This window comes from Epinephelus lanceolatus, chromosome 19, assembly GCF_041903045.1.
Source record: "Epinephelus lanceolatus isolate andai-2023 chromosome 19, ASM4190304v1, whole genome shotgun sequence".
Taxonomy (NCBI): Eukaryota; Metazoa; Chordata; class Actinopteri; order Perciformes; family Serranidae; genus Epinephelus; species Epinephelus lanceolatus.
In genome coordinates this window covers 7079661-7093638 of record NC_135752.1, presented here as the reverse complement: position 1 = coordinate 7093638, position 13978 = coordinate 7079661, and the positions used below count along the sequence as shown (strand labels likewise).

General features: G+C 39.2%; 1 protein-coding gene across 1 annotated transcript; it reads right to left on the bottom strand.

The window, feature by feature from the left end:
* Positions 1 to 3174: 3174 nt before the first annotated feature.
* LOC117269277 (proteinase-activated receptor 3) lies at positions 3175 to 7670 on the bottom strand. Its single transcript, XM_033646199.2, has 2 exons — positions 7455 to 7670; positions 3175 to 5241 (listed from the first exon to the last, which is right to left on the bottom strand). The coding sequence occupies exons 1-2, from the start codon at positions 7516 to 7518 to the stop codon at positions 4169 to 4171; spliced, it is 1137 nt and encodes a 378-aa protein (XP_033502090.1). The 5' UTR covers positions 7519 to 7670; the 3' UTR covers positions 3175 to 4168.
* Positions 7671 to 13978: the final 6308 nt, after the last annotated feature.

Sequence of the window (13978 nt, the reverse complement as noted above, 5' to 3'; positions counted from 1 at the left end):
CTGCAGACATCCTGTCTACCACTGGTGCTTCTCCTCCAGTTGTCGGCACCTCTCCTTCTCTTCCCTCTACCTCAGCAAACAGTCCTCTATCCTCCTCTACAGCAGCAGAGGGCTCTCTTACAGGCTCATGGTCTCCTCCAGCTGCCTGTTCATTCCTCTTCATCAGCACACAGCCAAGATCACAATGCTATGGCTAATTGAATTGTGATTTGTGGCATTAAAAAACGCAATATGATTTGTTGCTCTACAGTGTGCTGATCATCATAGCTATGTGCAGGAAACTTCTGTGACTTCCCTGGCTCATGTCTTGTTAGGCCCTGGGACTTTAGCTCCAGTATGATCGTACACCCTTCTCCATTGTAATGAGGTGGAGGCAGAAATCTTAGAGAAGGTTAACTGGTCAGATAAAATAATAATAATGATCTGTTTGGCTTGACACCACTTGAGATAAATAAGAAAATATGTGCTTTTGTGATTTGGGTGAACACTCCCTTTAAAACCTCAAATGAATGGAACTATTGCTGCTACAATGTTAAAATGCATTAGGTAATTTGTAAAAATAAAAACATGTTCTGAGTTTGTTTAATCACACAAAAAAAGTCAGATAAGTGAAAAGTACAGTACTGTTACATTCAGTTATATTGGAGTCAGTTATATGATGATGATATTTAGTGTCAACATAGAGTATGTGACGTTATGTTGCCATATTTCTTATTCTAGAAAGCAAGTTTGTGACCTAGGACATGCAGCTTTTTCCTCTTTTTTTGGACCGAAATGCAACTGTTTCAAGATTTGGTTTCCTGATGTTTAATGCTTTATCTGCATCTGTCTGCTCGTCCACATCGTCACCTCCACCTGTGCTGAACAAAGTCACTGTTTCCAAAAAGAAATCCTGCATGTTTGTTACTGAAGTGCTTCTGTTGTGTGTGCTTTTTCCATTTTGGTGTCTTTGCTGTTCCTCCGCGGGGGAGAACAGACATGTGATTCCCGGGTCAAAGGTGAATGTATCATTCTCGTGCATCGTCATGTTCGTTGTGGACAGGTGTTTATTATCAGTTGACTTCTGGGTCATTGTGAAAGGGCATGCTAGTGGTGAGATGACTGTATGTACTACAAAGTGTTATCCAGAAGGGGTGGTCAAATCTGCTCTCTGGGAAGGTTTCCAGTGAGATTCATTACTATCATAAAGTCACTGAAGCAGGAATGAAATTGAGTTGTGACTTTCAGATTTGAAAACCTCTGCTGACAAACACAATGTGGAGGTGTGTGTAAAAACTGTTACCTGTCCTTGATATGATTTATTTTGATAAGAAAAGGATCAAGTGGATGCAGTGTAAAGGTGGATTCCTCTGGTGTCTACATATTGAATAAAGAGTTTCATTTGAACAGCTGCAGGGCTTTTTTCATTCTGTTCAGTGTCCAAATATGGCTGCATCCACTCACACCAGCAGATGGCACCATTGATATGAAATCAACCATCTTTGTCAGGTTCTGTTGTTCATTTTAACCACAGAGGGCAGACTGGGGTCGACTGTTCTTTTCACTTGAATTAAAGTGAGGTCATGTAACCGTTACTGAGCTGTGGCTACAAGAATACCGGATAATGATGGCATTGCATAGCATACTTTTACCACCATAAGCAACAGGTAATACATAGCAAAAAAATCACAGAGTGTATTAAACTGAGCAAAAGTGCATTTTATTGCTCAAAATAAAACTTTTACTTTGTTAGAGGCAGATTGTTTTATTTCTTCAAAATGAAAGATAGGGTTAGAATCTTTGAGGGGTTTTCTAAACCCCCTGAAATCCTTCTTATATACACCAGTTTATTCACAAACATCAAATTTTTGTACATTGTCAGGGGTTTTACATTCAAAAAAATTAATCTCTAATTGAGGTTAAATCTATAAAGTTTCACATTTTAGAATATTGTTATTCATTAAAATGTACCCTTTGAGGCACACGACTTTGGGGCCATGTGTACTCAGATTTGGGACCCAGTCCCTTATGCGAAAGCCCCCAACTGCTGTCCACTGTAAAGCTGAACTCTGATTATCTCAGGGCAGGTGTCGCAGCCTGAAAAATAGGTGCTAGGATACACATGCATGTCGTGACACTATTGTTTTGGCGTTTTAGCGCACCTGCCGTGTGTCTAAACTAAAAACAATGAATTTAGGGATGCAAAAATGCGGCATGTGTACGGCCCCTAAAACACATACATTTAAAGTCATAACAAAAGCATACAAATGTTATTTTAAAAAATGCCAGTCATGTGTTCACAGTCACAGTCCCATTAAGCTGTCCTTTAAACTTGCAACCTTCAGACTATGAGGCAGCTTCTCTACCAGCTGAACTCTCAGGACTCAGGCAACCTGCGTCTCTCACAGAGAATAATTGTCCAGATATAACATATAGTCATTCATTCAGGCTGTGATAAAATTACCAGTGTGCTGATGGGAGTAAATAAGGAAGTGGTTTAAAGGCCAAATGTCCACCTAAACCCTATATACAGGTTGGGCTAGTGGATAGGTCAGACAGCACAGAGCTTTACCTCAGGACTTTCTAGAGTCCGATGTTTGGGACCATGTCAAACCAAGTGAACTTTTAGTTAATTTAAGGTACATTGTCACCATGTTTTCCTAAACCTAACCTACATAGCTTTATGTTAAGTAGGCCAACGTAACTTTACGTTTATATTATGTATACATACCATTAGCCTTGGGGCACTAATTTGTATATTATACAAACCATTGTATGAGGATAGGTTTGACTGCAACATCCCTGGTTCAGCTCCAGTAGTAGACCTATGAAGCATGTAATTTCCTGTCTTTTTCTTTACAAAGGAAAAATCAAAGCCCTTTTAAAGTTTTGTTAGCCCTTAAAAAACCTTAAACCATGCAGTTAATTCATTAACAACCCTTAAGGAAAGGATACAGTTCATACACTTATCTATTTTTAGATCTTAGCCACAGACTTGATAATTGTTTTCAGACAGATAATGTCACATACAAATCATTTCAGGAACCTCCACCCACTGGCGGGGGGAGGTTAATGATTTATTCTCCTCTTGATGAGTTTAAAGGCTTAGTTAAACAAAGCACTTACTTCAATATATATCTAAAGCTAGGCTGCAAAATATCCAAGTAAAAATTAGACACTAAATAACCAAAATAGCTGAGACAAAGTGAAGTTTCATTTTAATCATCAATGCTCCATATGACAACAGAAATACAAAAAGCCTGCAAGACTTCATTTTAAAAATTCAGTTTATATATACTTTTTTTCCCATTTCTTACATACACACACATTAACATATTTAGGTCCTATCCCTCTTTGCAGCCTTGTTTACAGTTACAGGTATTAAACTGTGTCCTGAGTGATCCAAGTGGACAACACTTGAACCTACTGCAGAGGTGGTCTGGGACACATTTGACCACATATCCATGGATGGATTACTAAACGGGCCTACTAGGCACCACTGGGGTCAGGGGCCCAAAGTGTCAGGGCCCCCCCTGACACACGTACCGCCCAGGAGGACACTCAAAGACACTGATGCGCCTGTGGGACTATGTCATCAATGCAGAATGTGGTGGTTGGTTTGGTGATGGCGCACTAGCACTCTATAACTTGCCCATTTTACAACAAGTAGGATGAAGTTCAGATCCAGTTCTGTATGACCATCCATCATTTTGCCCTTTGGAACGAGACGTGATTAATTCTGCTGACAATATCTTCAGCTGTACCAACACAACTGCTAACGTGAGCATGCTAGTGGGCAGCTAGTGAGAGTGTGGACATAAACACTGTGAACGGGGCCTTTTGGCCTTCTAGCATAAGTGGCGTAGACAGTTATGTAATTTGAACACAAGTGGTCAGTAGGAGATGTTCAGTAAACACAGGAGTGACAGTGACCCATGTTATTACCATGTACATGTATAAACAGGCTCACATCACACTCACACACATGAAAACTGTATTGCTATACAAAAATATTTAATCTACTTGCAGAGAACACATTTAATGCAACAGGAAGTCTGTCCATTGCTTGTTTATCATAAATACAGTCGAGTTTGCTTTCTCTTTGGATTCCAGCCATAGAGAAAATCTTCCTCTTCATATGTTGCTAGATCTCAATCAAAGACAGTTTTTGGTAACATGTAAGTCTCTGTTAGATGGATAGGCTCAGAGTCTTGCCTTTAACGGCCCTAGAGTAAAGCCTGGAGCCTGCAGACTTGGACATGATGACAAAGAGGAAGGGGTCCAGACAGGCATGGAGGCAACACAAACACACCGCCATTTTAAAGTGCACATACAAACTCTCAGTTCCATCTGCAAACAGTTGCACATAATGGACAAAATGCAGGACTCCAGCGGGAGTGAAACACACCATGAAGATGATTAACACCAGGGAGCTGGCCTTGATGTACATCGCCCAGTCATAGTGCGATCTGTTGAGCTCGGACACGATGCGGGCATAGCACACCATCGTGACCACAAGTGGCAACAGGAGGCCAAATATGGTTAGAAACAGGTTGTAGTAGAGCAGGAAGACATGGGAGTCATAGTACAAAGGCAAAACGTCATGGCAGGTGATGCGGCCCACCTCAGGGATCCAGTAGCTCTGCTGGACGACGAGCTCGGGTACCACAGCGGCACCAAACACCCCCCAAACGGCCACACTGACCCAGCCACTGAACGTCCTCTTGGGGAGACTTTTGTACATGAACGGGTGCACGACAGCCAGGTAATGCTTGATGCTGATGCAGGCCAGCGTCTGGGCTGAGCAGTAGAGGTTGCCATAGAAACAGGCCGTGACCATTCGACACGCAGCCTCCCCGAGCACCCAGTGGTTTCCATGGAAATGGTAGTGAGCCTTGAAGAAGAGGGAGAAGAGGAGGAAGAGGTCGGAGACGGTCAGGCTGCAGTACAGAATGGCAGAGGACACCTTTCTAATTTTAGTGGCCAGAGTGTACAAGATGGCGATGTTGGCTGGGATCCCGACAGTGACCGCCAACATATAAATAATTGGGATGACCCGTGTGCTCAGAGGGCCGCGGAGATAGCTGGCTGTGTTGTTGCTTAGAGACTGCAGTGCTGGAGGGGAGTGAGATGAAAGGGGAGCTTGTGTCCCATTTAGGACAGAAAACAAGTTGGTCTGAATGAATGGGTCTCCTAAAAAAGTTCTGGGCACGGCAACCGCAGGCTCAGAGTTGTTTCTCTTCACTTTGTTCCTTGTTTTTCCTGCAGCAAAAACAGAAACATACAAAAGTTAGTGATCACTTCATTCATAACATTCATCATACTCCAATTTATTTTATCAAAATACACTTCAAATGAAAGCCTATTAGGTTATTTCATTAGTGATTAATATGATGATTATTTCCTCCATTAATAACTTTGAATTTAAAATGCCAGAAAACAGTTTTCTAAAATCCGTAGTGACCCCTTCAGTTATGTCCGACCAACAGTCAACCACCTAAAGGTGTTCAGTCAAATATTGGCATTGTACGTTTTCTGCAAACCACGCATATCATCGCTGTCCGATGAAAAACACGTATCTCCACCTTTGACGATTTTGACTTTCTACGCGCTTTGATGGACACTTCTGACACCCAGTGGAGATACGTGTTGAATAGATGATGTAATACACATCTTTCCATTGGTCATTTGGATATGCATCGCTAATGGTTGCTATGGAATATTATGGACACTCATATTATATTTGCACATTATTATGTGGTGGATATACTGAAACAATATATTTCAACAGCGCTGTGGTTAATATGTCAGTAGCCTAGGTTTTGGCACAAAAAGCACTATTACCATTCTGCTACAGAGGGAAAAATGCTTTGGCTTGTTTTTGTGCCTTTAAACCAATCAAAATTATCCTGGGCGGCACAAAGCCCAGCATGCAGCAACAGTGCTTGCAATTTAGTGTCGGGGGGAACACACACAGTGACAGGGCTAACTGTTAGCATCACACCGCTAACATTACCTTATGGTTATTAACAGGTTTAATGACAGAGTCGAGCCGTTTCGGCATGGGTGTAAGTTTGGTGGAACCATTTAATGACTCAGTGTTGAATGTTAGCACTGGTGCTGTGTTAGCATGTGCTAACGGAGCAGACTCACCAGGAGGAGAGCAGTTACGTTGACAATGGCAACAGAAGGTTTGCTGATCCGTCCAGTTTGAGATTAGGCCCTTGGCACAAAAGGGATCGTATTCAGGTAGAGCCTGACTGGAGATTATTCAAAAGATGTGGTAAATGAACTCTGACTGACCATGTCAGAAAATAGATCAACAGGGCACGAGAGTCCTGCAAGACGAAGTCTGGGCTGTTCCGAGGTGCATTCGCAAGTTTTTTTATTTGTTCTATATCTTTAAAACTATTCGCCAAAAGAGCAAAGCAGACATACCTTATTGCCATTTTCAGTATGTAAGCTGTTAGCTCGGAGGTTGTAGCTCGGAGGGGATTTTGAAAACAGTAGCATGAGTAAAGCGGAACAGAAATGTACAAGACCAACATTTTCCTCTGGTGACTGGGGTGCATCCTAGTAATGAGCCATCAGATGTTGTAATAACTGATGTTCTAGTGAAACTGTGACAATCACCACTGTGCAGGTTGCAGCTTGTAGTTTTTGATTCATTTGATTCCTAATGGTGAAAGAAGTATTCAGACTTGAATATATCAGCAAAGTATACTTAAAAGTATAAAGTAAAATATTTCATTGTGTAGTAAAATGTTCCCTGTCAGTGTTTTTCTATTCTATCTGATGTTTTTGGATTAATATTATTGCTGCATTAATGTGCCTTGCTCAAGGGCACCTCAGCAGTGCCCAGGAGGTGAACTGGCACCTCTCCAGCCACCAGTCCACGCTCCACATTTGGTCCGGACAGGGATTTGAACAGACGACCCTCCGGTTCCCAACCCAAGTCCCTATGGACTGAGCTACTTTTAAAGAGTTTATTTAGCTTAAGAAGGAGGAGAATTTTCTCAACTCATAAAGGAACACTTTGTCCTTCAGTTTATCACAAACATTCAACATCAGAATTACCAAATTTGAAAATACATGGTTTTCATTGGACAGAAGGTGACAACTCGTGACAGAAGCTGTCAGACAAATAAAGTGGAGTAAATAATACAGTTCTTGTCTCTGAGGTGTAGTGAAGTAGAAGTATTAAGTTGTAGAAAATGGAAAGTACAAGAAGGCCTAATCTAAGTTTGTACTTAATACAGTACTTGACAAATCAACTTAACCAGAAATCACTTATTTTCTTCACTGGGAGCTATCAGCAAATAATATATAATTAACAAAACAGTCGACAGTATTACTGCAAGTATACAAGATAGGTGAATGTTTCACAATAAGCTCATTTTAACGTAAAACATAATAAAATGAATATTTACACAGAAGACTCATTGTTAAACTAAAGTTACATCAGCATGTCTTACCTTTCTTTTGGAGAGTTCCACTAACACAAAGAACAAAGAAGAATAACAGAAGAAGTTTCCCCATTTCTTTTCTTATTGTTGAACAGCAACACAAACGTAAACAGAAACAGAAAAACCGTGCGTCTCTCTGGTCCTATATGCTCAGTTCCATGTGTCACCTCCATCTGCTGCTGCTGCTGCTCTGTGGCTTCACTGAAGTCACAAACACCTCCCCAAACTTACCAAGTGAAAAAATTTTTAAAAAAAAAAACCACTTGACATCTTCTCTGCTTCAGCAGGAATGTGGGTTGTCTTTGGTTTCTGTTTTAACATGCACAGGGTGAACTTCTGATGTAACACCCCCACACATGTTCTTTGTCACTCTGTTGCACTGCTCTCTGTTTTATGGAGTCAAAGTTGACACTAACGAACAACACCTTATAATTTCTTTGTATCTTTGCCACATCCTTTTGGCTGTATTCTTGTAGTGCCTGTGTAACAAAAACGTATAATAAAGTATATTTAATTTAAGTATACTTACCATGGGCACATGGGCAATATACTAAAAGTGTGCTATTTATGAGTGTACTAACGATGTACTTAATGCTAATTATATGTCATTAGTTCAACTTAAGACACACTAAAATACAACAAAGTGTACTTGAGTGTACTATTCTGAGACACCATTAAGATGTATTTAAATAGACTTAAGTACATCTTTTATTACTAATTCTGTACTTTCTAAAAAATATACTTTAACCCAACTTTGTTTATACAAGAATTATTTTTTTTAATTACAATTTAAGTACACTTAAAATCCATAACAAATAAAAAGAAATTGTACTTGAAAAATATTTTAACACCATTAATTATAAATAAATGTATTGTATATTTAGTACTGCTTTAAACGTTAACTAAAAATTGATTAAATGTACTTAAAGTAGAGAAAAATAAAAAAAAATTTAAAGTACAGAATCTGTAATAAAAGATAGACTCAGGTATTTTTAATGGTGTCTCAAAATAGTGCAGTCAAGTGCACTTAAATGCATCTTGTATGTCTTTAGTGGCATTAATGATATATGATTATCATATTAAGTACATTGTTCATACACTAGAAGTAGCACGTTTTTAGTATGTTAATCATGTGGTCATGAAAGTATATTAAGTATTCTTAAATTAAATATACTTTGGTATACTTTTTTTTACTTGGGCACTACAAGAATACAGCCAAAAGGACATAGGAAAGAATTATCAGGAATCATCTTAGGGGTGTCTCAAAACAGTACAGTCAAGTACACTTCATTGTATTCTAGTTACTCTTTGGTAGCACTAATGACAATCATTAGTGTAATAAGTATGTTGTATTAAATCAAAAATGGCACACTTTGAATACATCAATCAGGTGCTCATAGAAGTATAGTTTAATCCCTTTTTTTAGATAACTGTTCATACACTTATATGAAACATTTTACAATGTCTATTGTGTAGGCCTATGTATCGTTTAGACACTTTTTTTAAGCACTCTGTCATCTTATATATATTAAAACTACAAAAGCAATTTCCTGTGTGAATTAGTTCTTTTTTAATTCACAGGCCTTCAGTTGAATATCACTGAATTAGTTAATTAATCACTTGACAGCTCGTTTGACAGAAAAATAACTGCCAACTATTTTGCTTTCTATTTATTTTGAATAAATGTAGGTTTTGGGGGTGTTTTATTATTATTATTTATTATTTCATATATTATTATTTTTTTTATTTATTTATCTATTTTGATTTTTCTGAATTGGGTTTTACTACTTTAAATACATGTTCCTAATTATTCTTACTTTTTCTGAGGTAAAGCTTTCAGTGCAGGACTTTTACTTTAGAGTGTGGTTTTAGTACTTTTACACAAAGTACTAATTATGATTATGTGGCACATCAGGAAACTATGGGTTCCTTCTGTCGGATGCCTGGAGGGATGTGGAGTGAGGTCATAAGCGGAAAGAAGCAAGGAAATGGCTGTCTGCAGATGATAAGCTTGTTTGAAAACGAGGAGTTATGTTTAGCCTTCACTTCCCCTCTTTTTTGTGTTTCATTTAAGCATGTTTGGTTCATAAACCCTTTAGAAAGTTGTTTGCTTATGCCTCTCTTGTCAAAAACATAGATAGAAGATATTCCCACACCAGCAGCACTCATATCTTAGCTACAGATGTCTTCTATGGTAAGAGCAATTGAGGTTTTCTGCTATTTTTAATCTTGCATTTAGGCTTCCAGGAAACTTTATTTACTTGTATTGTGTTCAAGACACAGTATGAAACGTTATTTAAGTATTTTTATTTGCACATTTGCACCAACACCCAGCTGATCACAGATGTGACCTTTACCCTGTTTTGTTCTGATCTGTTTATCATCTTCGGGGAGAGATGTTTTCAGTACCAGCATCTGTTCGACCCCAGAGTCACCACAGACGTAGACAGATCTGTGATAGCCGCCTCCTGCCTGTGACGTCACTGCTGGCATGGAACTAAAAACATCACAGATGACTCAAACTGAAAGCACATAATGCAGCTGAGTTTACGTTCGCCACAAACACAAAAACATATTTACTGAAATGCAGCATAAAGTCAGAGAGGTCCTGTTTACTGTAAGATACAAAAATAGCCAAAGAGTCATCTGCTTCCCCTCACAAGTAACTTTCCTCCAATTGCAAACAGTATATTTGTGAATAAATAGATCCATCTTTTTAAGGTTTTTAATGGAACATTGCTTTATGAACATGTACATTAATGAAAGCAATATTCAGTAACCGTGAAATACATAAGACCTTCAAGACCTTACTTAAGTGAAAGTACACATTATCAGGTTTTCTCCTACTGCTCAGAAAAACACTTCACTAAAGTTATTGAAAAAGTTGTCTACCAGCTACATGGAAACTTGGCAACAGAACAACTGCTTTGATACCTGTCCATCAGGCTTTTGGCCCCATCACGGTGAGAAGGGTCTGGCTGCAGACCTCTAGCCTCAGACCCCACCTCTAGCACAGGGACCCATCTCCATCACCATTGTTTCATTTGAGTGTCCCAGGTACAGTATACCTAAACTTCTTTATTGATGGTGAATCAGTAAAAGCAAAGCACAGGCTATGTGGCATATAACTGTGAGGGGTCAATTGAGATTAGTGATGTTTATTATTGGGTCAGTTCCCCCTTTTTGACATGGGTTATAAGGGACCTCATAAACTATTCTTCATACTGTAAACTGTTCCAGTGTGTGTTCTTCATGTGCTCATGTAATTTTCTAGGCTGCAGTATTATTGGCGCAGTTTATGTCGACATGTTATGACAGAGGTGTCCAAACTTCTTTGAATGGGGGCCAGATAAAACTACGTGAAAATACCTGGGGGCCAACTGATTCTCACATCAAATGGGTTTAAAAAAAAATGCAACCATTTTTATCTTTTAATGAACTATTACTACTTGATGCCTGTCTACAAACTGTATGATAGTCCTATTATTGTGAGGTGAAGGGTAAAATTGCAAAGTGATCTTGCTCAATTAACCATTATTGTGTAAAAGGCCACATTTGGTATATTTTGAAAGTCAAGCCGAGGGCCCGTTAAAATTGGCCCCCGGGCCAGACTTTGGACATACCTGTGTTAAAATGCAGATGCACTGCATGAATTAGAGTTCAGAGTAGGAACTGGTTTAAATTTGTTAAATGCAACAATAAAGTGATAGCAAGTGAAACATCCCTCCTGCCTCCGCCTGTGTTTCTGGCTGTAACATAACCTTCTCTGCTCTGTAGCCTGTAATACAGCTGCATCTAAACATATGTTACATTTATTTATTTACTGTAAGCATGACAAGAAATAAGTTAGTAGCCTAAACGTGCAGTGGCATAAAAACACTTTTTATTGATAAGGAATTGCAATAAACGTGATTTCCACTATGGGTCACCTGATTTTACACTATGGGTCCCAGCACTGACGGTGGGGCCTGAGGCTGGAGGTCTGCGGTTGGACGCAATCACAGCACTAAGACTGCACTCATAAAGGTAATAAATGACATTCACCTGAACACCGACTCAGGCAAAGCTTCTGTTTTTGTGCTGTTGGATTTATGTGCAGCTTTTGAGTCAGTGGACCACACCATTTTGTTACAAAGACAAGACAACTGGGTTGGACTCTCTACAACAGGAAGTACATTGTCTCAACTGGTAACAATGAGTCGGAGCAGAGGGCTGTGACATGTAGGGTCCCACAGGGGTCCATTCTGGGACCCCTTTTGTTTAATCTCTATATGCTTCCATCAGGCAAAATCACACACAATAATAAAGTGGCCTACTGTAATTGTACAGATGACACACAAATATACATATTGCTTTCACCGGGTGATTACTGACCTCCAGAATGTCTGTGTCACTCAAAAGAGATAAGACAGACATAATTGTCTTTGGTCCACAGAAAGAAAGACAGAGTGCCAGCTTTCACCTTGCCGCCCTCTCTCTCATAACTAAGAGTCATGCAATAAACCTCTGTGTTATCCCGGACTTAGATTTAAATTTCCACAGCCACATCAAATCCATAAGGTCATCTGCCTACTACCATCTAAAAAACATTGCTAAAGTCAGAGGAATAATGTCAAAGCAAGACCTTGAAAGGCTCACCCACACCTTTATATCCAGTAGGGTAGATTACTGCAGTGGTCTGTTTGTAGGCCTTTCAAAACAAGCTGTTAGGCAACTTCAGCTTATTCAGAATGCTGCTGCTACGTTCCTGACAAAAACTAGGAAATATGACCACATTGCTCCAGTTCTAATATCCTTACACTGGTTACCTGTCACTCAGAGAGTTGATTTCAAAATCTCACTGTGTCTAAATCACTCTGTGCAATGTTATTTTTAATCTCAGATTTCAGTCATTTTAAATCATCTTTTTATCTTTGCACCTCTTGTCTGCACTTTTGCTATTTTTAATGTTGATTTTTTCATTTTACCTTTTATATCTATTTTTTCTTTGCTCTTTTATTGTAATCTGTATCCTTTAATATGTTTTATATTTTATTGCTCTGTAAAGCACTTTGAATTGCCCTAGTGTATGAAATGTGCTATACAAACAAATAATATTTTCCTCCTACAGTTTATCAGAAACATTCAAATCTAAAATGACCAATTCTGGAGATACATGGTTTTCACTGGACAGGAAGGTCATCTGAAAAAGCAACTAAACCCGTAAGACAAGTGAAGTGGAGTAAAAAGTACAATATTTGTCTCTGAGATGTAGTGGATTAGAGATAAAGTTGTATTAAATGGAAATGCCCAAGTAAAGCACAGGTGCCATGTCGTGGGGTAAATGTCTATTTCAGGCATGTTTAGATCAGAGACATGGTGTATCTCCTTTTGGGTCTTTCCCACACATACCTGGGCAGGCTGCTCAGGTATGGCAACCAATGTTAGGAAATTTTTTTTTTTGTCTCTTTATCAGTTCCAAAGAATGAGGCCATCCGCGATTGTTTAATTAGTGAACAGTCTGCCCTTGCCTTATCCCCTCCTACCTGTTTGATCTGCTACTGCGTCTGAAACTGTGCTGACTCTATAGATCTTCTGTGCTGCTAGGGGGAAGATATGTATGAAGCATCCATGTTTTCACAGACATGGATGCAAACTGTAGAGAAAGTTGACTGCTGCGCATACGTATACAACCACTAGTTTTTCGAAATGTTTGTCAGTTGTGTCTACACAGAGAGTGAGAGAGATGAGCACAAACACACAAGCAGACAGAAAGACAGACAGCAGACAAAGAAATAATAAAGACTTGCTCTAAGTGTGATTGAAAAGAGCAAAATGATGTAGGCCAGCCATGTCCAAAGTCCAGCCCTGGGCCAATCAGTTTTCAGACATGCTTGAATAGGCTACATTTTCACTGAAAGATTAAACTGTTGCGTTTGTCCAACTTGATGTGAGAAGCAGCTGGCTCCAAGGTATTTTTTACATTATCTAATCTGGCCCCCATTCAAAAAAAGTTTGGACACCCCCACACCTACATTATAGGCTAATGTCATGCAGGTAATGTTGGCCCTTTCTGCCAGCTACCCACCACAAGTATATTTATGACCGTGGGAGACACTGCTTTCTTTTGAACTTCTTCAACAGATAATAAAGACAATAAATCAAGTTTATTTTCTAAGAAAAAGCATGTGATCAATCAAGCATGTGAAGAAGAAGTACAAATGTAGAGATAACTGATGCCATCAAGTAGCCTACATGTCCTGACTGCCCCATTAGATGTGACTCTTTCATGCTATTTTAATATGCTTGTCACTACTCTCATCTGTATAAGAAAAACTTCCATTTTTCCCCATTAGAGGGCGGTATTCCCCTCCATTATAGGACTGTTTCATTCCATTGCTTCTTGTACAATTTATGACTGGTAGGCTAATGTTGCAATCATTTTTCCACTTATAGCTCCAGAGAAGTTGCCACAGTATTCCGAATGCCATGACAAAGGAATTACTCAAGTATCCCTACAGTCCCTGAAGACCCATGGTGAAATTAGTGATAGC

What these genes read in the sequence shown, in the direction of transcription:
- LOC117269277 (XM_033646199.2), bottom strand. Translation starts at nt 7,518, where the DNA reads ATGGGGAAACTTCTTCTGTTATTCTTCTTTGTTCTTTGTGTTAGTGGA. An exon ending in TGGAACTCTCCAAAAGAAAG is followed by an intron (nt 5,242 to 7,454) that starts GTAAGACATGCT and finishes TTTTTGCTGCAG; the next exon opens with GAAAAACAAGGAACAAAGTG.